The following is a 26,120-nucleotide window of genomic DNA, read 5'->3' on the forward strand; positions in this document are numbered from 1 at the left end:
CCTAGCCTTTAATTTGTAAAGTTGAATTCTAGCCATTGAAAACTTTCTTATCACTGTGCTAAATTCATCAGACAGACAGGGATATTCACAATCATCCGTTCAGTGTAATATTTTATCGTTAGTGTATATAATTAGATTCAATAAAATAGACCGTCCCGATCATTGGGAAACTCAGCATGTGGGCCCCACTCGATATCGACACGCAGACGATCCTTAGTCGCGACAGAGGCAAAACGAACTCCTTCCCTCCTTTAAACCGTTTCCAACGGATAAGCTTATCTCTCCCTCTTAGAATCATGGCAATCTCTTCCTGCAATTTCCTGCAACTTCCTTTCTCCAAAACCCTACCCCCTTCTCCCTCCGCTCCATCTCGCCGTTCATCTTCCCTCTCTTTCTCCCCAATCCGATCGTCCAAATCCGAAACCCCCTTTTCATTGATCAAAACCATCGATTCCTCGAACATCGATCCGATCCATGCCGTCGATCCTTCGCTCAAGTACGCGAACATCCTGTTCTTCCGATCGGCTTACAATGTCCAGATCGTGGTGGACGAGGATGAGCCGGAGGAGGTGCTTTTGAGGAGGTTCCGAAGGGAGGTTTCGAAGGCGGGGGTGATTCAGGAGTGTAAGAGGAGGAGGTTCTTCGAGAATAAGCAGGAAGAGAAGAAGAGGAAGAACAGAGAAGCCAGCCGGAGGAATCGCCGAAGGTATGATGAGAAACACAGCATTAGTAGATCTCAGAAACCCTAGTTTTTTTTTTTTTTTTCCTTTCAATTTTAAATTTTTTGTACTTTTTCTTTCTGTTGATTATCTATTGCTGAACTCCTCAAGTCAATTACCATATATGCGGTACACATGTAGGAAATCAGGGTCGTTCATCGGTTGGGTCCCACCGTGGATTGGGTGTATGCCGAAAATCACGCCCATCCAGTGATCTGAGATGTTGAATGGATGACATTTGAGGGTTATAATTGTGCAGTTAGGAAGAATTCCAACCAATGGCCACCATTCAATGGCAGAAGTACTCTCATCGATGGTTACTGTCATCTGATTGGCGTGATTTTGATTGGCTTGATTTTTGGTACTTGGCCCGTTCATAATAGTGGCCAATAGATGAATGGTCCAGAGCTGGGACATGGGCTCCGTGTAGCTAGCTTTGTGACCCTGGATCCAGCCAGGTGGGTGAGACACTGACCGTAGAGCCCACCTCAATGTTGCGTTGTATATACATGCCGTCCATCTGTTTTGCCAGTTTATTTTAGGGCATGGTTTAAAAAATGAAGCAGATGCAAATCTCAGGTGGACCACACTGCAGGAAACAGTGACCATTGAACACCCACCATTAAAAACTTACTCGGGTTGACCGTAATGTTTATTTGCCATCTAACTTGTTGATACAGTCACACAGACCTGTAAGAAGGGAAAACACAAATAGCTGCTAGATCCAAAACTTTTGTGTACCCCGGGAAGCTTTTAATGTTGGAATTCAATCCCTACTGTTGTGTCCACCTAAGATTTGTATATTCCTCATTTTTTGGACCATGCACTAAACTAAGCTGGCAAAATGGATGGACGGAGTGGATATACAACACACACATCGAGGTGGGTCCCACAGTCAGGGTCACACCCACTAGCTGGATCCGAGGTTGTAGCTAATCCGCGTTCAATAGTTCATCACCATTTTGAAAATGGTGATGGTGCAACCACCTCACACGTGACATATAAGTATGGAAGTCAGAACCTTCTGTATCGAGGGATCCATTGTGGATGGAGGACAGGCTGCATAGCTTAGAGATAACACTGATTGGATGATCTTAACCATCTGATTTCGCCTGCTGGATCTGGACAACTGACCACTGACCAGAACATTTTAACGTCCATGTGATATCCAACAACTGGATGGTTTTGGATCATTCCATCCATGTGTCTTGGTACTATGGTGCATCCATGATGGCGGGGCACCCAAAGATTTGGACAAGTCTGGTTGTCACACATGTATGTCACATGTCTAGTAGTGACAAACAAGTCGCTACTACTGAAAATGGTGGTGATTCACCTGGCAGTCCATTGCGATGATATTTAGGCTAGACTAAAGTGCGATGATATTTAAAATCGTGGTGACCACTGAAAATGTTGGTAACACTTCTGTGATGGGTTTTGCCTACATTGTATTTGTATCATTGTATGTGACATCCGAATTATGGGCTCCTTTCTAAACGGACTATTACCCAAAAAATCACATTGACCGAACTATAGTAACCAGCTTGATTTGGCCACATAATTCAGACTGCTGATAAATTTTTTAATCATCCATTAGATGGTTGCCAATCAGTCGAACTGGTTGATGATCAGTATGACTTTTTGGGCCTTGCTCCCCAAAAGAAAGATGATGGGTTGGACATTCAGATTGATCTGCATGGATACTGCATGCTAATTTTCACAATAAAGGAGGTTCACCCATAAACTTTGGCCAATTTTGGTACAGCTTATAATACTGGCGAGGTCTGTACTGAGCGGAAGAGCCTAGAAGTCTGTTGAGTTGCCTAGAGAACTGGAGAAATTAATAAGTAGTCCTGAGATATTTTTGTAGTACTTTCGTTTATTATTTGGTTAGATCCTTCTCAAGATATCCAGAACCACAAGATGGATATATAAGGATCTTAGACTGTTAGATGGGTGTGATGTGACCCGATCTATTGCACCCATGCATGGCCTTGGGCCTGTAATAGATTAGTTTCTTATTGCAACTTCACTTTGAAGGTTTGCAACATTCTCTACTTCCAATTGAGCTGGCTTTTTCACACACTCTTAGTGCAGTTCAATATGCTTAAGCATCCAATTCTAGTGCATACCAATAAGATTGGCCATGCGTGGGAAAGCTAACTTGGGTTTGTGTTGGAGCATCACAGAAGTATGCACAAGCCAAGAGGCTCGTGGTTATAGCAAGTCCATGTTATGACTACTGTTTTAAGTGAAGTCCTATATAGCATGCTTGAAATATGGATGACCAAATGTTTGGACATTTGCTCCCGAAGAAATATGATTGATGATGGGAGAGTCCTAACCAACCCTTTATCGCTCATGGGTATTTTTCTACTAAAAGGGGTGAACAGGACAGTTTGGAAGTGGGAACTGGATGGCATCTGCTCCCTGATATCTTTCCTACAATAAGATGGCGGGTCAGGGTGAGACCTAAATCACCCTTTCTGTTGGGCGGTGATTGTGGAGAAAAACCTAACTTTTAATCACCTTCGAGGTAGATAAAGAATAACAATGAATGGATACTTATGTGCTTGCAAGCGGAGGACTTGATGAGCCAACTTTTAGCGCATTGCTCCATTCTCCAGGGGGTTTGGTGGAAAATCTTAAAACTGTTGATGGTGGACTTGGTGATAGATAAGTTTCGAGAAGCTTGGAATATTGGATTCAAATTGGTAAGAGTCAAGATTCTTTGGATTTTGGTTGTCCAGAAAGTGTGGTGATCAATTGGGAAGGTGCAGAAGAACAGGGCATATAGGAATAAATTAAAAGGTACTCGACAGATGGCTGAAAGGGTCAAAAAGAGTATTGTGTCTCGGGCGACGGTGTTTATGGAGTTTGAGGTAATTGTTAACAACATTCTAAGGAGTTTGAGGGAGTGAGTCTCTTTGATTGTCCTAGAAGAGGTCAGTTGGAGGTCATGGGAGAAGTTGGCAGTTGGAGGTGACTCCTGCGATTTCCAATCCTTTTCCAAGAGGAATGTGGAAATTAAGCTTTGATGGAAGTTCAGGGGTAATCTCAGCCAGGTAGGGATAGGGGGAATCATGATCAGGGAAGAACTTGTTGCACTTTTACAGGTCGAATTGGAGCAATGGACTCTAATAAGGAAGTTTGCACTCTATGGAAATGGTTGAAATATCTTTATTTGAATTAAGCTCCTCCATCAAAGGGTTTGTGAAGATAGTTGGAGGAAACAAAGGAACTAAATGGGTCCATCCCTAATAAGGTGTTTATGTTAATTCTCCAATATAGACAATGAACGAGAAAATGACTATTTGTGTTACCTTCAGCAGCCCAAGGCTGTGCATAAATCTGCTGCTCTGATAATTCTCCTTTATTGTGAGTATTGCAACAAAACAAAGAGGTAGCCGAGCACAATTAGATCATTGTATTTAGGACAAGTTCCTTCCCACTTGAAGGTAGTTCTAGGTACACTGGTTCTTACAGCAGAATGTCTCCAGGATTGATTAGCTCCCCAATGATGTTTATCTCGACTCTCGTTACACAACCAAATCGAGCCAAGGCGACAATTGAGAATTTTTTCTCAGATTTAATAGATCGTGGAAGATATCAGAAGATGACATTTGCATACAAATTGGCATTAGACTGGGGTTCATATGGGCTAAAAGACTATATCTGTTCCTAAGTTAGCAATTAAGCCCATGGTCAGTAGCAGGCTAAGCATAATGGTTTTGGGCAGGTTCAAAAATTTGAGTAAAGATTTGGACCATCACACAAATGAAACTGAGAAAAAAAAAAGCTGTTGGAAGAGAAAGGGACACTGCCATGGCCCGCCCTGCAAGTGTGTTAGAAAACACCCCCCATTTGCCTTTTCTCTAGAAGGGGCTCCAAGCCCTTAGAAGCAAACTCCTGTAGTCATGGGTGCATTTTCCCTTTCCACTAAACAAGGTGGAGATTGAAAACCAAAAGTTCTTCTTTAGTTTGGAATCACCACATACATGAAAGTTTGCATTACACAACGGGAACCTTTTCAACTGAGATTGTTGTTCAATTCTGGTGTAGCGTGCATAGTGGGGCATACCTTTGTTACAAGTGGGCCATGTGTGCAAGATGTGGTTTGGCTCAATGTGTGTGACTTAGCAGTGGCATGTGGATGGGAAATTAAATATTCCAAAGAAAGTCAAGCCATTCTTCACTTGGAAAATCGCTAATAAACAAGTTTCATTGTATTTCCTAGTCATGCAAGGGAAAAGATTCATGGGGGGAAGGGTGTTTGCATACAAACTTTACTAGTGGGAGACGTGTGAGACTCTAGGTCCATTTTACTTTAATTTTGTATGGTTTTGATGCAATGTCATGTGGTCCAAAGGTAGCTATTGAATGTGCATGCTTCTTGGGGACCAAAGTGATGTAAATGACTCTTTTTGGATAGTTCTACTAAGGGCCAAGGGGAAAATTGAATTTCATCATCCAATTCTCATTTTTCAAAAAGTATGTATTTTGTTTGAGCATTGGTTTTTGTAATTGCTGTTGCAATGAGTGCTTATCTATGAAGTGAAACTCTCTTCTCACCTCTTGTTCTTGTGAAAATTTCTTTTATTTCAGCATCTGCTCTCCTTGTCTCTAGAGCAAATTCTCTGGCTGATGACATCTGCACTATGACTTTGACAGAAGCAGGAAAGATAAAAGTAAAATATCCAACTATATAAAAATGCAAACATGCATGAAAATTTTCCTGTATGTCAATAATATCACTGCATGATCAAGATCCTATGTGCAGTGCCTCATCCCACTAATTGGGGTAGGCTATGGTCATCTCTATAACAATGAGGGAGGGAGGGAGGGTTTGGGGTTTTTTTGAAAGATAACATTGTTGACTACTAACTTCATTCCCTTCTTTCCAGACGGTGGGTGCCAAGATTCCCATCATCGGCAGATGCAGATGCTGCTGCAAATAAGGCCAGATCTGCAGAGGATGCAGAAGACAACTGGGAAATGCCGGAAGGAAACATTCCATTCTGACATGTTTCTGAGCATTTCCATACATTCGGAGGTGCTCTGCTTTCACAGATTTTTCTGTAGCGGGTAAGTTTTTGTAAGAACAATGTAATTGTTTTCCTTGTGAAAATTGCCATTGCTTTTACATGTGGAAGATGATGGGGTTCGAGTTACTAAGAGGCTCCTCCGGTTCCACATCAGTTCATCCTGAGTCTCAGTCACGATTGTAATCCTTCCCTTGCATGGTTTAAATCTCAGTATCAGAGCTCATATCAGACGTCACTCATGAAATGATTCATCGTAGAACAATGCAGGAAAAGTCCCATGTGTACTGCAAAACTTGATGTATGCATGCATTTGGCAAGATTTAAACCATTAGCTTTTCCTCTTGTATTTTCTTTTGATACTTTTTTTAATATGGACGGAGAATGCTTCCGGTGTTGGCGAGTATGATGTTCCTATATGGATTTTGGAGTTGGGTATGAGATACTATATGATGCTCAACCCTATGTATCTACGGTATGTCCAATTTTATTTTATTTTTCCCAGTTTGTACAAAGACCCACGGTTCAGTCATCCAATGATTAATTTGATGAACCCATTCTAGATGGCCTGCATCCCAAGAGCATTCTGGATGGAAAACCCGAACCTTTCAAATTCTGGCCGGAAAATAGACAGTTAAAAAGGAAAATACAGCGAGATCCATACTTAGCTGAAAAAGAGAAAAGAAAAGAAAAGAAAAGAAAATCAAAGAGTTGAATGGGATACCTCAATGTATGAACTTTTGGATCGAGAGGGAATCTATGATCTAGTCATTGTGATCAATGGTTGGGCATTGAACCATGGGCCTGAAAACCGAGCTACTGTGGAAAAAGAATGTGCTTTTGGGGAATGAGGAAATGGAAAAAAGGTTAACAGCTAGCATCACATAGTGCTGGAAGTCCACAATTAACTATTATTATTATTATTATTATTATTTTGAGAAAATGGTTTTTACTCGTTAGAAAAAGCTAGAAAAAGAAATTGATTTCCCCACATATCTTGGCTTCTCAAATATGAGAAAGGGTTACATTGTAAGAATTCATATTCTTTTCTATGAACTTTTATTTATTTCTTTTCTTTTAAATTTGAGCATATAAGATACATGTGCACAAAATATTATGTTCTTACAATTACTCAATTGGAGATGAGCTTTACTTATTTTTATTTCTATCTTTTTTAAAAAGACGTGTGTAAGGATTGGGTTTCTTCACACTCCAAGGATGTGCTCTTCCCAGCTGATGTAAACTAATTATTTCACTGTGTTCCGAGCTGTTGTTATAGTGTCTTTGAACTCCTGAAACTTAAAATGAGTTTAGTTCTTTGTTTGATGACTGACTACAATGCGGACCAAACATAAAACAGAATAAGGCAAGGCAATGGTATGATGCCGGTTCAATATGTGTGCCCTGATGAAGGTTGTTACCGTGGCTGGCTCCCCTCAATGTGGATCTTCTCCTATTTTTTATGATGGATTGGATCAAAAATAACATAGACTCATATCAGCTTAGATTCTTTTCTCTAAGTTGAGTTTTTATTTATTTATTTAAATAAGACACCTGTGCCTGAAGAAGGTAAAGACTCAACAGGTTCCATGGGATTTCAAAAGACATGCCATCCTTTTTCATAAGTAATTTTGGTTTTTTGTTTTTTGTTTTTTTTTTTTTTAAATTTTTAAAACCGATTTACATGCATGAATGTGTTTAAAAAAGCAATAAACAGAACTTTGCTTGCATCCAAGCAGCCTCCTGAATTTAGAGACGAATTGCTTGTAATCAGCTATCTAATCTTGACGCGTTTCAATGATCAAGCATCGCATGCAGTTGTTAGATAGAGGTATGTAATAAGACGGGTGAAATCATCATTTTGGCAGAGGATAGCTTTGCTTTTTCATGAAAAAAAGAAAAACTGCATCTGCAGACATGGATGGAGCTGACAACATCTGCAAGCAGGCACACGTGCCAATATGGAACATGCACCAGAAATCTAGAGGTTCAATCTGGTTGGAAACCATTGTTAGATCTCGCCCCAAAATCAGGTGGCTTCAACTCCTTGGGTGGGCCACACTTCACGAAATCAAACTGCTGGTCAAAAGGCTAGAAAATCTAAATAGTGTGGCCCACCTGTTGGAAAGGTTTGATAACGTGTGGATGGGCCGGGCTCTTACACTCGCGTGGAATTAGCAAACATATCCCCCATGTTACTCCGGACGGACCATAGCCCAAATGCTCAGGTTAACTCTCTGATCAAAGGACTGTTACCCATTGAATTTCCAAAATTTGCCGAAATGGTTAGGATCGTTGAATCAAAAGCAAGTTTTGGGTCATAACCATCCACGATGGATCCATGAATTGAACGGTCAAGATCGATACAACATAGCTAAATGTATGGAAGAACTTCACCCGAGTATGAACCATGATGCCCAGCCGTGGTAAGCTATGATTGCTTACAAGGAGGGGATGGTATCTACCATTCACCATACAACCACCAACACCACAACTACCACAGAGTCCTCAGCACTAGCGTTAGTATTGATTACCTATCCATGGGCCCCACTTTTCAGAATTGAAAATCCACAATACCTGCAAAGATTTGGAGAGATGCCTAGAGGTGGGCCCATATGTTGTGTCCAGCCATGGAGCAGTCCTAACCGTTTGATCTGTGGCCTGCATATAGACGGTTGAGAAGATTTGTGGCCAGGATCTTCACATCTGGAAAGTCCCGGAGCATGGTCTATCGATAGGGTGGTCCACAGCCTGACCAATGAAGCACGTGTGCCTGCATTTCCTGGTCACTGATAGGGGCGTGGATTAGGTGAGGCAGGGGTAGCAACTTAGTAGATGAGGCCCTGACCCTGTGGCCCACCTCAATATATGTGTTGTATATCCACGCCGTCCATCCGTTATGCAAGCTCATTTTAGGGCATGAACCCGAAAATGAGGCAGATCCAAATATCAGGTGGACCACAATATAGGAAAACAACGGTGATTGAACGCCACCATTAAAAATTTCCTAAGTGGCCCACTGTGATATTTATTTGCCATCTGACCTAATGATAAGGTCACAGAGACCTAGATGAAGGGAAAGCACATATAATGAAGGGAAAGTACATATAGCATCTTGATCCAAAACTTTTGTGGACCCAAGAAATTTTTATTAGTGGCAATTCAATCCCTATTGTGTGGTCCACCTGAGATTTGGATCTACCTCATTTTCAGGATCATCGGATAAAATGAGCTGTCTTAACGAATGGACGGCTTGGATATACAACAGATACATCGAAGTGGGCCCCGCGGTAAGGGCATCACCCACTACTCCTGCGTCCACTAATCCGCGCCCCACTTCCAGTGGCACACGTACGAGATCGAGTATCTGATCATGTGGGCAACACACATACGCTGAAAGCTGACCATTGATAACCGCTCGTTTCTTTTCCACACGTGTGACCCACCCGTCGATTAAAACTGACCAGCTGCAGCTAACTCATGATGCACCCAACCAGCATACCACCTATGCAGGACATCCGTACCATAGAAACTGTAGGTCCCCCCACGAAGATCATCCATGTTGAAAATCAGGCCGATCTATCCATTAGGTGGGCCACACCAAAGTGTCGATCCAGACCGTTGGCTTTCCATTGGTTCTTAATGTGCTCCATCTGATGAGTACAACGACCTGATTTTTCAACCTGGTAATCTTCATGGTGGGGCCCACCGTTTGCAATGTACGGATGACCTAAACAAGTTGTCTGCTGGCGAGAAAGCAGGTGATGCAGGGAAAGTCAGCACACAGCCCTCAGAGGACGAAGGCATATCAGATATATCAGATCAACGCCCTTATTCTCGGGACATGGCATTTCCATCAATGTTGGTCCATCTGATGAACGGCTCTGATATAGCACACGTGTGACACTTAACACGACCTCTTCCAATGAAATTCTCCATGAAAGAGTCTCTGTGGCTCCTAAAACCCATCACCCTCTTCGCCATCACATTCACCACCGCTTCTCTCCTCACACTCTTCTTCTCCTCCCAACAACCACAGCAAAATCCATCTCCTCAAATGTCCATAGCCAGCAGCAGCAGCAGCAGGGGCAGGAGCTTCGTCCTGTGGCTTCATGGGCTGGGCGACTCAGGCCCAGCAAATGAGCCCATCAAGACCTTCTTCTCTTCACCTGAGTTCAAGAACACTACGTGGGCCTTCCCTTCTGCGCCTTCCAATCCTGTCTCCTGCAACTGTAAGCTCCACCATCAATCAAAATCTCTTTTGGGTTTTGCTTCTTTTCATGTTTTTGTTCCTTTTCTGATTGAATTCTGAAGATCTCAATTTGGGATTCTGCATTGAGGTTTACTCGAATACATCCTGTGATATGTCGGAACTTTATCCATTGGATTTTTTTTTTTTCAATTACGCAAACTGTTTATGCGATGGGGTGACGCAGGGAAGGGCGTGAAGTAATCAGAAGAAAATCACGTTCTTCCTCAAGTAGGCAAAACCTTGAATCCACAAGATAAAAAAAATTTGAAATTGTATTATTCAAATCCATTTGGAATGCTTGATTACACCACTTATATGAAAGACTCAAATCCTAATAGAAGTCCTAATTCGACTAGAATAGAAATTACCCAAAATACCAAAACTCTTTTAAAGCCTAATTTGCCAAAAATAGAAAGTCTAGATAAGTCTTACCAGAGGATTCGTAGCATGATTACAAGCAAATTCTAAAACGATGAATAACCCTAAAACTCTAAAATTAAAGAGATACGGCAAAAATAGAACTTACTAAAAATAGTAATTTCTTCATAAAATTACAAATTTGAACTGAAAGCGTGCATTTTCCTGCGTAATGGACATGTACGACTTGCGAGGCTAGTCGGTTGACCTTGGAACCATCGTTACATAAAGATCTATAGATTGTGTGTTTCGTGACGATTCCTTGATTCAAACCAGACGTGCTTAAGGCCCAATTACATCATGATCTATGTAGTACTAGGCCTGAATCTAATGGACTAATTTCACTTTCATTTGGGCTTTTTTTTAGTCCACTTGTGCAGAATGCATCTGTGGCACGTTCTACATTAGTCCTCTCAACTTAGAAAGAACTTCCTATCGAGTTATTCAACAGATTCGGTTCATAATACTCATACAGGTCCGCCACATTGAAAATTCGTTAGATCTTCATGCCCTTGGGAAGATCAACAACATAGGTGTTATCATTGATTTTCGTGATGTTCGGACTATGACTTATCTTCCTATTCCTCAGCTCGTTATGTCTCAGTCGGAAATCTCTCTTTACACAGGTGAACTAGCATGCTATCACCCACTTCAAACACCTTTTGACGAGGATTTTTATCAACCTCTTCCTTATACTTAGAATTAGACTCCTGTAACTCTTTGGGCGATAATAGGGCTGACACAACACACGAACTCATGCTCTCCCTCACTAGACCCTCACGGATAAGTTCCTTCACTTGTCCCTGCAAGATCTCACATTCTTTTGGACTCATCCAATAATGTGGGAGATTAGGTAGACTTGCCCCCAGGATAAGATCAATGTGGTGCTGGATAATACGTATTCGGGGCAACTCGCCAGAAAGTTCATTAGGCACAATCCCCTTAAACTTCTACAACACTGGTTTTAACTTCTCTAAAATGCTCGTTGGTTCTACTTCTTTTCTCTTTACAACTAATGCATTGATCTCCTTCTCCTTAGATTCTTTGACGAAATCATGTACGATTATGAGAGACCGCCCTTCCACTTTAGAAGTCTTGGGTTGGATCTCCATTCTCATAGGGGCGGGGATAATCTTTCTACCATCTTTAACAAAAATAAATGTTATCCCGACCTCTATGTGTGGCATCAACACCGTACTACCATGGTCGACCAAGTAGCACGCGACAAGCCTCCATATCAACCATTAGAGCTGTACACGAGTCGAGTTAGCTTAGTCAGTTCGCTCGATTCGACTTGGAAAAGCTCGACTCGCCTCGTCTCGAAATTGGATTCGGACCGAGTCGAGCTTGTTTTTGGAGCTCGAAAAAATTTCGAGCCGAGTTCGAGCTTGCCCAAGCTCGACTCGACTTAGATCGAACCTTAACTCGAAACGACTCGATTCGAATTAGCTCGGTGACTCGGTTATTTTGATATGAATGCTGCTCACCGAGTGTTTGATGAAATGACTCAACGAAGTGTTGGCGAGGAAGGAATGGATACATCGGTTGTTTGATTTTGATGTTGCTCGCCCGGGTGTTTGATTTTGATGCTGCTCTCTAGGTGTTTGATGAATTACCTGTAAAATATTGTTACTGTTTGACATTTTGTGAGAAATTGAATATGCATTCTACCTATTTGAGAAAATGCCAAACTGGCTCGAACTGGCCTGAGCTACTGACCGAATCGAGTCGAGCTAGCAAGATAGGCTTGAGGACCGAGCCGAGCCAAGTTCGAGCTGGGGTTAGCTACTGGCCGAGCTTAGCTGAGCTGTGCCAAGCTCGACTCAGTTCGACTTGTGTACAACTCTATCAACCATGTCACTCATTACTTCATCTTTATAATATTTACTAATGGAGAAGGGAATATGACATCGTTCAATTACCTTTGTTTAGCTAACTTTTTTGATCCATCCAATCATGTGCGGAGATGAATGCTTCTGTTTTCAGTTGTAGCTTTTTCACCATAGTCTTTGGCACGATATTCTCATTGCTTCTGTCATCTATGATCAGATCATAGATCTTTTGGTTCATGATGCTCTTTGTTTGAAAGATGTTGTACCGCTATGAGTCTATCTCCTCCTTTGGCGTGTATAACAACTTCCTCATGATCAGAGTGGTGGCTTGCAATTCATCACCAGTGTCACAACACGAACATGATGACTGTGAGCTCCGTTGCCAATTTCAGGTTGCTCATTATTACAAACATGGGTCAGTCCTAATGCCTTTGTCAAATGGTCGATTGTCGCCTACAGTCCTTGCATGGCTCGTAGATTCTCTTGCTAGAAAGCTTTAAACGTTGCCGCCGCTGTCATAGGATTGTTCCTCGAAGCACCGTCCGTGTGGTTGTTGCTCGAACCATTATTAGATGTCATCGAACCAAGGAAAAGCCTCGCTTTGATACCAATTGATGCAAAGAAGAGCGTGAAACGATAAGAGAAGATTACCATTTTGCTAAAGTGATTGAAACCTTGAATCCACAAGAAATTATAAGAGAGAAAACTCAAATATTTTATTGCATGATGACCTAAAACTTTTGATTACATCACTTGCAAAAACCTAATTCGAAAGTTACCCAAAATAGCAAAATTCTTAGTTACCCGAAGTAGCAAAACTCTTCTAAAGCTTAATTTGCCAAAAATAGAAAGTCTAGATAAATCTTACCAGAGGATTCCTAGTATGATTACAAAAAATTTCTAAACAGACGAATAACCCAATTTCTCCTTTGAACGACAGTTTCTCCTTATCTGGATTGAATTTCTTCAGATATGCTTGGGGCCCAATTACATCATGTCTTATATAGGACTGGGCCTGGAACTGACGAACTACTTCTGCTTTCGTTTGGGCTTCTTTTAGTCTAGCCGTGCGAAGAATGCATCTGCGGCACGTCCTACATCATTGGATCATTGGATGGGAGATGCCGGAAAAATTTATTAGATTGTGTATTTCAACCCTTTGATTACAAAAAAGGTTAGCGTGGCTGTTTAATTTCAAAACAAAATAGGTGAATTTCAAATGGTTGAGATAATCCAATGTAAGAGACTTTATTTGTTGTATATCCACCATATAAGTTGAGACTTATCATATGAATGGTGTAGATCATTGGAAGATTATCCAGATTCAAAGTCCTAATGTATCACATTGCAATATGTTGGGATGTATTCAAACAAAACTCTCTCTCTCTCTCTCTCTTTGGGGGTCAAGCTATGTGGGCCCCTTGGGGGTCTCTAAAGTTGGATTGCTTAGGAATTGGATGATTTTTTATTTTTATTTTTTTTTAAATTATTATTTTAAATTTTTTATGGCACTCTTAATTAGGGATCTTAATTGTAATTAGTATGTCGTAGCATGTTTGGATGCACCATCGAATTGAATTGTAGTCATTAGTACTGTAAAGTGGAAATGACCAAATTATAGTTTCCTTTCTTAGAATCTGCATTGAGGGTGAAATCATCATTTTGGCAGAGGATAGCTTTGCTTTTTCATGAAAAAAAGAAAAACTGCATCTGCAGACATGGATGGAGCTGACAACATCTGCAAGCAGGCACACGTGCCAATATGGAACATGCACCAGAAATCTAGAGGTTCAATCTGGTTGGAAACCATTGTTAGATCTCGCCCCAAAATCAGGTGGCTTCAACTCCTTGGGTGGGCCACACTTCACGAAATCAAACTGCTGGTCAAAAGGCTAGAAAATCTAAATAGTGTGGCCCACCTGTTGGAAAGGTTTGATAACGTGTGGATGGGCCCGGGCTCTTACACTCGCGTGGAATTAGCAAACATATCCCCCATGTTACTCCGGACGGACCATAGCCCAAATGCTCAGGTTAACTATCTGATCAAAGGACTGTTACCCATTGAATTTCCAAAATTTGCCGAAATGGTTAGGATCGTTGAATCAAAAGCAAGTTTTGGGTCACAACCATCCACGATGGATCCATGAATTGAACGGTCAAGATTGATACAACATAGCTAAATGTATGGAAGAACTTCACCCGAGTATGAACCATGATGCCCAGCCGTAGTAAGCTATGATTGCTTACAAGGAGGGGATGGTATCTACCATTCACCATACAACCACCACCACCACAACTACCACAAAGACCTCAGCACTAGCGTTAGTATTGATTACCTATCCATGGCCCCACTTTTCAGAATTGAAAATCCACAATACCTGCAAAGATTTGAAGAGATGCCTACAGGTGGGCCCATATGTTGTGTCCAGCCATGGAGCAGTCCTAACCGTTTGATCTGTGGCCTGCATATAGACGGTTGAGAAGATTTGTGGCCAGGATCTTCACATCTGGAAAGTCCAGAAGCATGGTGTATCGATGGGGTGGTCCACAGCCTGACCAATGAAGCACGTGTGCCTGCATTTCCTGGTCACTGATAGGGGCGTGGATTAGGTGAGGCAGGGGTAGCAACTTAGTAGATGAGGCCCTGACCCTGTGGCCCACCTCAATATATGTGTTGTATATCCACGCCGTCCATCCGTTATGCAAGCTCATTTTAGGGCATGAACCCGAAAATGAGGCAGATCCAAATATCAGGTGGACCACAATATAGGAAAACAACGGTGATTGAAAGCCACCATTAAAAATTTCCTAAGTGGCCCACTGTGATATTTATTTGCCATCTGACCTAATGATAAGGTCACAGAGACCTAGATGAAGGGAAAGCACATATAATGAAGGGAAAGCACATATAGCATCTTGATCCAAAACTTTTGTGGACCCAAGAAATTTTTAGTAGTGGCAATTCAATCCTTATTGTGTGGTCCACCTGAGATTTTGATCTACCTCATTTTCAGGATCATCCGCTAAAATGAGCTGACTTAACGAATGGACGGCTTGGATATACAACAGATACATCGAGGTGGGCCCCGCGGTAAGGGCATCACCCACTAAGCTGTTACTCCCGCGTCCACTAATCCGCACCCCACATCCAGTGGCACACGTACGAGATCGAGTATCTGATCATGTGGGCAACAAACATACGCTGAAAGCTGACCATTGGTAACCGCTCGTTTCTTTTCCACACGTGTGACCCACCTGTCGATTAAAACTGACCAGTTACAGCCGGCTGCAGCTAACTCGTGATGCACCCAACCAACATACCACCTATGCAGGACATCCGTACCATAGAAACTGTAGGTCCCCGCACGAAGATCATCCATGTTGAAAATCAGGCCGATCTATCCATTAGGTGGGCCACACCTAAGTGTCGATCCAGACCGTTGGCTTTCCATTGGTTGTTAATGTGCCCCATCCGATGAGTACAACGACCTGATTTTTCAACCTGGTAATCTTCATGGTGGGGCCCACCGTTTGCAATGTACGGATGGCCTAAACAACAAATCTGCTGGCGAGAAAGCAGGTGCTGCAGGGAAAGTCAGCACACAGCCCTCAGAGGACGAAGGCATATCAGATATATCAGATCAACGCCCTTATTCTCGGGACACGGCATTTCCATCAATGTTGGTCCCTCTGATGAACGGCTCTGATATAGCACACGTGTGACACTTAACATGATCCTCTTCCAATGAAATTCTCCATGAAAGAGTCGCTGTGGCTCCTAAAACCCATCACCCTCTTCGCCATCACATTCACCACCGCTTCTCTCCTCACACTCTTCTTCTCCTCCCAACAACCACAACAACAACCACAACAAAATCCATCTCCTCAAATGTCCATAGCCAGCAGCAGCAGCAGGGGCAGGAGCTTCGTCCTGTGGCTTCATGGGCTGGGCGACTCAGGCCCAGCAAATGAGCCCATCAAGACCTTCTTCTCTTCACCTGAGTTCAAGAACACCACCTGGGCCTTCCCTTCTGCGCCTTCCAATCCTGTCTCCTGCAACTGTAAGCTCCACCATCAATCAAAATCTCTTTTGGGTTTTGCTTCCTTTCCCGTTTTCGTTCCTTTTCTGATTGAATTCTGAAGATCTCAATATGGGATTCTGCATTGAGGTTTACTCGAATACCTCCTGTGATATGTCGGAACTTTATCCATTGGATTTTATTTTTTTTTTCAATTACGCAAACTGTTTATGCGATGGGGTGACGCAGGGAAGGGCGTGAAGTAATCAGAAGAAAATCACGTTCTTCCTCAAGTAGGCAAAACCTTGAATCCACAAGATAAAAAAAAATTGAAATTGTATTATTCAAATCCATTTGGAATGCTTGATTACACCACTTATATGAAAGACTCAAATCCTAATAGAAGTCCTAATTCGACTAGAATAGAGATTACCCAAAATACCAAAACTCTTTTAAAGCCTAATTTGCCAAAAATAGAAAGTCTAGATAAGCCTTACCAGAGGTTTCGTAGCATGATTACAAGCAAATTCTAAAACGATGAATAACCCTAAAACTCTAAAATTAAAGAGACGACAAAAATAGAACTTACTAAAAATAGTAATTTCTTCATAAAATTACAAATTTGAACTCAAAGCGTGCATTTTCCTGCGAAATGGACCTGCACGACTTGCGAGGCTAGTCAGTTGACCTTGGAACCATCATTACATAAAGATCTATAGATGGTGTGTTTCGTGACGATTCCTTGATTCAAGCCAGACATGCTTAAGGCCCAATTACATCATGATCTATGTAGTACTGGGCCCGAATCTAATGGACTAATTTTTCTTTCATTTGAGCTTTTTTTAGTCCAGTTGTGCAAAGAATGCATCTGTGGCACGTTCTACATTAGTCCCCTCCACTTAGAAAGAACTTCCCGTCGAGTTATTCAACAGATTCGGTTCATAATACTCATACAGGTCTGCCACATTGAAAATTCGTTAGATCTTCATGCCCTTGGGAAGATCAACAACATAGGTGTTATCATTGATTTTCATGATGATCGGACTATGACCTATCTTCCTATTCCTCAGCTCGTTATGTCTTGGTCGGAAATCTCTCTTTACACAGGTGAACTAGCATGCTATCACCCACTTCAAACACCTTTTCATGAGGATTTTTATCAACCTCTTCCTTATACTTAGCATTAGACTCCTGTAACTCTTTGGGCGATAACGGGGCTGACACGACACACGAACTCATGCTCTCCCTCACTAGACCCTCACGGATAAGTTCCTTCACCTGCCCTGCAAGATCTCACATTCTTTTGGACTCATCCAATAATATGGGAGATTAGGTAGACTTGCCCCTAGGATAAGATCAATGTGGTGCTGGATAATCCGTATTGGGGGCAACTCGCCGGGAAGTTCATCAGGCACAATCCCCTTAAACTTCTGCAACACTGGTTTTAACTTTTCTAAAATGCTTGTTGGTTCTACTTCTTTTCTCTTTACAACTAATGCATTGATCTCCTTCTCCTTAGATTCTTTGACAAAATCATGTACGATTATGAGAGACCGCCCTTCCACTTTAGAAGTCTTGGGTTGGATCTCCATTCTCATAGGGGCGGGGATAATCTTTCTACCATCTTACTAATATTTACTAATGGAGAAGGGAATACGACATCGTTCAATTACCTTTGTTTAGCTAACTTTCTTGATCCATCCAATCATGTGCGGAGATGAATGCTTCTGTTTTCAGTTGTAGCTTTTCCACCATAGTCTTCGGCACGATATTCTCATTGCTTCTGCCATCTATGATCAGATCATAGATCTTTTGGTTCATGATGCTCTTCGTTTGAAGGATGTTGTACCGCTATGAATCTATCTCCTTCTTTGCCGTGTATAACAACTTCCTCACGATCAGAGTGGTGGCTTGCAATTCATCACCAGTGTCACACCATGAACACGATGACTGTGAGCTCCATTGCCAATTTCAGGTTGCTCATTATTACGAACATGGGTCAGTCCTAATGCCTTTGTCAAATGGTCAATTGTAGCCTACAGTCCTTGCATGGCTCGTAGATTCTCCTGCTAGAAAGCTTTAAACGTTGCCGCCGCTGTCATAGGATTGCTCCTCGAAGCACCGTCCGTGTGGTTGTTGCTTGAACCATTATTAGATGTCATCGAACCGAGGAAAAGCCTCGCTTTGATACCAATTGATGCAAAGAAGAGCGTGAAACAATAAGGGAAGATTACCGTTTTGCTAAAGTGATTGAAAACTTGAATCCACAGAAATTATAGGAGAGAAAACTCAAATATTTTATTGCATGATGACCTAAAACTTTTGATTACATCACTTCCAAAAACCTAATTCGAAAGTTACCCAAAATAGCAAAATTCTTAGTTACCCGAAGTAGTAAAACTCTTCTAAAGCTTAATTTGCCAAAAATAAAAAGTCTAGATAAATCTTACCAGAGGATTCCTAGTATGATTACAAAAAATTTCTATACAGACGAATAACCCAATTTCTCCTTTGAACGACAATTTCTCCTTATCCGGATTGAATTTCTTCAGACATGCTTGGGGCCCAATTACGTCATGTCTTATGTAGGACTGGGCCTGGAACTGACGAACTACTTTTGCTTTCGTTTGGGCTTCTTTTGGTTTAGCCATGCGAAGAATGCATCTATGACACGTCCTACATCATTGGATCATTGGATGGGAGATGCCTGAAAAATTTATTAGATTGTGTATTTCAACCCTTTGTTTACAAAAAAGGTTAGCGTGGCTGTCTAATTTCAAAGCAAAATAAGTAAATTTCAAATGGTTGAGATAGTCCAATGTAAGAGACTTTATTTGTTGTATATCCACCATACAAGTTGAGACTTATCATATGAATGGTTTGGATCATTGGAAGATTATCCAGATTCAAAGGCTAAAGTCCTAATGTATCACATTGCAATATGTTGGGATGTATTCAAGCAAAACTCTCTCTCTCTCTCTCTCTCTCTCTCTCTCTCTCTGTGCGGGATGCGGTTGGTTGTCTAAAGTTGGATTGCTTAGGAATTGGATGATTTATTTTTATTTTTAAATTTTTATGGCACTCTTAATTAGGGATCTTAATTGTAATTAGTTTGTCGTAGCATGTTTGGATGCACCATCGAATTGAATTGTAGTCATTAGTACAGTAAAGTGGAAATGACCAAATTGTAGTTTCCTTTCTTAGAATCTGCATTGAGGGTCTATGCTCTGTGATACTTTCAAGTTGGGATTTGAAAGAAATGCAATTGCAATTTGAGTGCTGCTGATTTCTCATTATATAGTAGAAAATGTCATTGATTTTTTATTCGCCTTTCATCTTAATTAAGCTACAATTTAATTCACTTGTGTATCCAAATGCAACCATTAGCATGTCGTAGCATGTTTGGAGGCATGAAGTATATAAGTTTGTTTTATTCTCCCCTGCAGATGGCGCCATAATGCCTTCTTGGTTTGACATTTATGAGATGCCTGTGACTGCCGTAAGTTTTGCTCCTGTCACACTCAGAGTTCCATGTTAGTTTGCTTGAAGGTTGTGCAAGCATAATTTCTTACTCCACTATGATATTAAGCTTATAAAGTATTATATATATCTTTGTTGGTGAATGGATGAACTGGCAAGTAGTGATATCTTTGAAATGCTTTTCAGCATAATTAGTTTTGAATAGGGCATGCATTTTTTTTTATAATAATTTATTTTAGGTATCTTGTAGGGCAAGTGATATTTGGGTTTTTGGGAGTTGGGAGTAAGATATTGAAGGTGGTTAGAGATCAATAAAACTCTCTAATTCAAAATGCAATACTGGGACGAAAAATTGTATTTCACCGATGAGGAAATATGTAATGTACAATCAAGAAAATTTCTCAGCTTAGCAAACTGTGCTCATGGAATCAACCTTTTGGTGATCCACAACTTTAATGCGGTGAGTCCGCCATGAATGGGAGTAGGGATACCCAAAAAATCTCCTTCCCCCAGGCCCCATCAAGTGATCATAAGTTCCTAACCACCCAATAAATTTCCCATCAATGTCTACCATCTTCTGTAATTGTCCATTTTCAAACCAAGAGTTGGATGACTGGGCGCGCAGCTTGGATAATTTGATAATGGAGATGTTGGGGCATGGGCCTGCAGCATGATGGAAGCCATCAATTGAATGGCTTAGATGACCAAAGCTAGGTCATACAGAAAAAAAGTTGTTGCTTTCAATTGAATATCATATAGTACCCCTTAATTGATACATGTTATCCATGATTGACAATGCTTCTGTTGTTTCCGTTTTTCTAAGAGGGACATTATTTAGAGGAAGTTTCTTTTCTTTTATATAACCCCTGTTGGCAGTTGAATCTCCAAATTACTTTTTTCTTTTCAAAGATTTGAGTCTGTAAATTATGATATGGTGCTTCTCTTCTTTTGTCGTTTCAAGTAGGTTTTTCTTGCAGACTCCTAATATATGGTTGTTTATATGGAAAAAAAAATGATATGATCCCATTGGTCAACAGAAAAAAAAAGGGTGTATCCATGACCATTCATTACCTTTCTTTATTTGTGGCCAATTGTGTACTCTCCATTGCTAGTGCTGTTAATGGGCTGGCCAGGCCTCGACTCAAAGGCTCATTAGGCTTGGGCTGCATTTCAAGTCTGTTGGATGGTCCTGGGATCTAAATCTGGGTCCTGAAGGGATATAGAGGATGGGGCGGCTTGGATTTGACAGCTTTTGAATTGAGGCCCAGCTTGCACCCTGGGCAGGCTTGTCTATTGCTGCAATGTGCCAGGTTTGTTATGAACTTCAGTCCTGGTCCCCCATGGACAGGGCCCGACAAAATTACCTTGGTTTGCACAGCCCAAGCTCGTTCATCAGGGTTCCTATCCATTGCTGTTTCAGTAATTGCAGTTACACATACAACTTGGGCCTATTCTCCTATCTGAACAGCTAAAGTTAGATTAAATCGCCATTCCACTGCTACTATCAAGCTAAAAACCATTCAATTTTGCATCTTTACTCCTTTGGAATTGAGATCCTGCTCTTATACAGTTAGGCACTTATGTGAATTGTATCAGGAATCTCCCAAAGATGAGAAAGGAGTCCTTAGAGCAGTTCAAAACGTGCATGCCATGATAGACAAGGAGGTAGCTGCTGGCACAAGTCCTGAAAACATATTCGTTTGTGGATTTAGCCAAGGGGGTAGACCTTTTTTTTTTGGCGGTTTATTCCGTTTTCAATTCATAGCTTGATTATCTTTGTTATGCATGCCATTAACATGACTAACTGTGATTTGACAGGCGCCTTGACCTTAGCAAGCGTGTTGCTGTATCCAAGAACTCTTGGTGGAGGTGCAGTCTTTAGCGGATGGGTTCCTTTTAATTCATCAATTATTGAACGCATTTCACCAGAGGCAAAGAAGGTACTTCTTTTCAACACATGGAAGGTGCCTGGTTGTTTTTACTAAAAAGTCAGATGACACACGTTTGTGGTGGCCATATCCCGTCAACTTCTGAGATCGATTTAGGTTAGAAAAGGCCAGCCCACTGTAAATGTGATTCCAATGGTAACTAAATAGGCCCGCCAGTTCCAGCACAAGGTAGATGCATATTCAGGGATTAGAAACTGAAAGTCAGCAAGATTATCCCAACTTCCAGCAACCACAATCAATATCCAGCAACTAGTAACAGGTTCCAAGAAATAAGAAATGATTTCCATCATCAGATAAAATTAATTTTCAGCAATCACTAGTAAGTCAGGTTTTATTTAGGAATGCATAAAAGGTAGGGGGTAAAGCCCTAAAAAACCTGGAGGGTTATAATCATACAACCCATATTAATCAGCTTTAACACTCCCCCTTAAGCTGGAGCGTAGATGGCATCAATGCAGCAACCAAGAGCTTTAGCGAACACATCCACAAGCTGATATAGAGATTTAATATACGATGTATAAATTTCACCATTGTGAAATTTCTCATGGATAAAGTGACAGTCAACTTCACTATGTTTTGTTTTATCATGAAAAACTGGGTCGCTTGCAATATGAGCCGTTGCTTGATTATCACAAAATGACTGCATCGGCAAAGTTACAACAAAATCCATCTCTTGCAGGAACCTATTAACCCATACAAGCTCACACGTGGTATGTGTCATGATCTTATATTCTGCTTCTATATTGGATCTTGCTACCATATTTTGCTTTTTACTCTTTCATGAGACTAAATTTCCTCCCACAAATGTACAATATCCATTTGTAGACTGCCTATTTAGATAGAGAACCTACCCATTCAGCATCATAATAACTGGTAACCTGGAGATTATTGTGTTGCTTATATAAGATTCTTGGTCTAGAGTTTCCTTAAGATACCACAAAATCTGGACAATTACATCGAAATGTTGAATTCTTGGAGAACTCATGAACAAACCACACTAACAACATACGATATGTCTGTCTGGTAATAGTCAAGTAAATAAGTTTTCCAACCAATTTTCTATACCTTTTTGGATCTTCAACTACATCTGCTTGATCACTTTTCAGTTTATAATTCGGATTTATTGTACTGCCAGGCTTAAGCAACAAAAAAGCCCGTTTCTGTAAGTAAATCTAGGGAATATTTTTGTTGCGATAGATTAACACCTTCCTTTGATCTTGCAACTTCTTTTTGAAGGATTATGAATAATTTTATTAAAATCAGCTTGACAAAAAGTCAAGACAAAAAATACATCCAAAGGAAAGGATTACAATTTTTGCAGAAATGATGGTACTGATTGAGTTCTATTCCTAGGAAATACTGAAAATGACCCCAATCCTTCGTTAAAAAAAATGACATTGAAGGTACTGCTTGAGTTCTTCAATTCCTCTACTGTTACTACCTATGACCACAATCTACATACACAATGAACATAATTAACCCAAACGCACCCTGTTGTGTGAAGACTGAATGATCAGCTCAACTCCTCTGTAACCCATAGGCTGCCAACACAACCTTATTGAACTTGTAAAATCATGCCCATGGCAATTGCTTCCACCTGATGGGTACGTGAGATGTTTTTCTTTGATGAATACATCTCCCTTGAGTATCCCAAACTTCTTTCCAAAAAATATTACTTTCTACATCACGGATGTTTCCATACTGTTCCGCAACCTTGTCATAAACAGAGTATTCTTTTGAACCTATTCATCATACTTACCATCACTTGCATCTGGTTTCTCCATGGTGCAACTCTCCAAGTTGATATGTACTGATTCTTCAAGCCCATTTTCAGACGCATATTCTGTGGTCGCATGGCATTGCCGACAGAACGGTACTGTTTGGAGCTGGACAAGCTGGTCCTCCATTTCTAGAACAAGCCGGCATGAGGTGTGAATTTAAGGTAGTGTCCAGAACTTATGCTATGCCCTCTGTTTTTGAGTCTCAACCTCTTCATACAATCAAAATTGATTGCAATTGCAGGCTTACCCAGAACTGGGCCATTCCATCAGCAATGAAGAACTACGATCGCTGGAGTCATGGATCAGGACACGTCTCCAGAGTTCTTCATAAAGATAGTTTCCAACCTCAGTTTCTTGGTATGTCCAACATATTGTCATGTGCTGTTAGTGTTGTGACTCGTGATTGTGATAGATGAAACCCAAACATGATATTTCATGTTGCCAAGGCATCTTATCTTGGATCCACGAGGACTTGGACCCTGGTCCATGTCAATGGCATGGGCCAACCATTACTTGTTTCATTGAACTTATCATTCAATAGCAATGGACTACATACACAACTTTAAGAAATGGAATGGCTTCCATCACTTGCAATCGGTGTGCTTGTCTTTTTAGTGTATTCACGCAAGAACAAAAAAGTGTGGAATCACGTGGGGCCCATGTTGATGCAATGGGGCACAAGCATGAGTGGGGCTATCAAGCATCCTTGAAAGAAATCATAAGATTGGCCCATATCATGCATGAAACCAGGTTACCTGGTCTCTCTAGTAGCTAGTATGAGAACATGTTTGCAGTATGCTATTTCCTCCAATGTGTGGTATGGTAGGGGTAGGATCACGTGGGTCACTCCAATACATACACTATCTATAAAAAGTATCGTTTTATATGCTATTTTGATAATGTAATTTGTGTATGAAATGATGAATACTATTATTATAGGTGCTGCATTCATAATATTTATATATATGCATGTTGTTGCATAAATCAAAGTATGACATCTACCTTCTGAATATTGATCGACATTATAACTTAATATATACTAGGAGTATAGAACCATAATTTCGAATCTGTATAGCAATCTGGATCGCAAATGACCCATAATCCAGATCAGAAGGGGTTTGGAGATTTAGGTGAAAGTGTGCTTGAAATTGCAAAGATCAGCTCCAATTTCACATAGGAGACCAAAATAAGCTTCTTAATGGTTTCCTTGTTTGTGCAGATTAACTACTGAAGTTGTATTCATGACCCATAAAACTTAGCATAGCAGTTCATCTGGTTAACGGTTCGAAAGTCTCTCTACCTGTAGCTAATGTGCCATTTAATTTGCTGTGATGGCGAATTTCAGGTTCGAGCCTTTCTTGACTGAGCGACATCAAGGTTTTGTAGGTGTTCTTTGAATGATTGTTCTTTTCTCACCGTTATCCTAGCATATTTTAAAAACCTAGCTTGTAGGTGTTCTTTGAATGATTGTTCTTTTCTCATCGTTATCGTATCATAGTTTAATAACCCGAAAGGTTGACTTTACTCAAATGTTTATTTGGGTTGGGACTCAAAAGACTGGACCTGACTCGACTCAGTAGTTAATAACAATAAATTAGAAATGGCAGGAATGAATATTAAGATTTAAATTTGTTATATTTCCTGTTAGTATGATAAGTAGGGCCTTTAATGGGCCAGGGCAGTCCATGGGCTTTTGGGCTTGGCAGGTATTTGGGAATAATGACACCCACCGTTGAAACTTTCCTAGGGTCCACTGTAATGTTTATTTGCCATCCAACCTGTTGATATGGTCACACAGACTATCAGCTTGATCCATCCACTTGAGTTTTTGTTCTGATTTTTTTTTTTTTTGGGCTCATGTCTTAAAATGATATGGCGAAATGGATGGATGGTGTGGATGAAACACATACACATGGTGGGCCCCACAGCGTGCAACACCACCTAGCTGGCTCGTACTGGGTCTCCACCCAAGCCGCTTCCGGGTCGGTCTTACAACGCATGGCCCAATAGGTAGCCTACCTACCCTTTGTCATTGATTAACGGGGAGTTATTTGATACTCTGACAGAGTATGACACATGATAAACAGGCATTCGGACTTGATCTTCTATTTATGATGAACAGGGTTTTCCTGTTTGCCTGCATTGTGACTGGGCCACATCATCACTGTCTGTATTGATTAACCGTGAGTTATTAAATGCATTGTGACTGGACTACATGAATTATTAAATGCGGGCAACGATGATGTGGAGTTGAGAAATATACTCCATTTATCCGTTTTACGAGATCATTTTAGGACAAAAGAAAAATAAACGAGGTGGATACAAGACTCAAGTGGGCCACACGAGAGGAAACACCAGGGATTCAGTGAGAATTGTTGAAACATTCTTATAACCATAAAAACTTTGTTTCAGGATAATTTATTTTGTAGTTTCACTTCATCCCTGTGGTAATGACCTTATGAACGGTTTGGATGGAATATAAACATCAAGGTGGACCCCAAGAAGGGAAGGTTTCAACGGTAGGCATTTCTTTTCCCAATTTTCCCTCTGGTGTGGTCCGCTTTAGTTTTGGATCCAACTCATTTTTGGTCACTTCTCCTAAAATTAGCTCCCCAAATGAATGAACGGA

The 26,120-nt window shown here is 40.9% G+C and overlaps 2 protein-coding genes across 4 annotated transcripts; both read left to right on the forward strand.

Annotated features, from left to right (window-relative positions):
- The first annotated feature begins 268 nt into the window (after nucleotides 1–268).
- On the forward strand, nucleotides 269–6,100 carry LOC131219591 (small ribosomal subunit protein bS21c-like). The gene is made up of 2 exons (XM_058214822.1): nucleotides 269–706; nucleotides 5,624–6,100. Exons 1-2 carry the CDS (start codon nucleotides 297–299, stop codon nucleotides 5,739–5,741), a joined length of 528 nt encoding a protein of 175 aa, XP_058070805.1. The 5' UTR covers nucleotides 269–296; the 3' UTR covers nucleotides 5,742–6,100.
- Nucleotides 6,101–9,598: 3,498 nt separating this feature from the next.
- Nucleotides 9,599–24,078, forward strand: LOC131219592 (probable carboxylesterase Os04g0669500). Of its 3 annotated transcripts, XM_058214826.1 has the most exons (7): nucleotides 15,862–16,323; nucleotides 19,728–19,780; nucleotides 21,358–21,481; nucleotides 21,580–21,701; nucleotides 22,390–22,420; nucleotides 23,545–23,652; nucleotides 23,733–24,078. In XM_058214826.1, the coding sequence occupies exons 1-6, from the start codon at nucleotides 16,008–16,010 to the stop codon at nucleotides 23,643–23,645; spliced, it is 747 nt and encodes a 248-aa protein (XP_058070809.1). In that variant the 5' UTR covers nucleotides 15,862–16,007; the 3' UTR covers nucleotides 23,646–23,652; nucleotides 23,733–24,078. The 3 variants fall into 3 exon arrangements, with proteins under 3 accessions (XP_058070808.1, XP_058070809.1, XP_058070806.1); XM_058214825.1 differs by lacking the exons at nucleotides 15,862–16,323; nucleotides 22,390–22,420 and adding an exon at nucleotides 9,599–9,993; XM_058214823.1 differs by lacking the exon at nucleotides 22,390–22,420 and having other exon boundaries at nucleotides 15,885–16,323.
- Nucleotides 24,079–26,120: the final 2,042 nt, after the last annotated feature.

Source organism: Magnolia sinica, chromosome 11 (assembly GCF_029962835.1).
Source record: "Magnolia sinica isolate HGM2019 chromosome 11, MsV1, whole genome shotgun sequence".
NCBI classification, from domain to species: domain Eukaryota; kingdom Viridiplantae; phylum Streptophyta; class Magnoliopsida; order Magnoliales; family Magnoliaceae; genus Magnolia; species Magnolia sinica.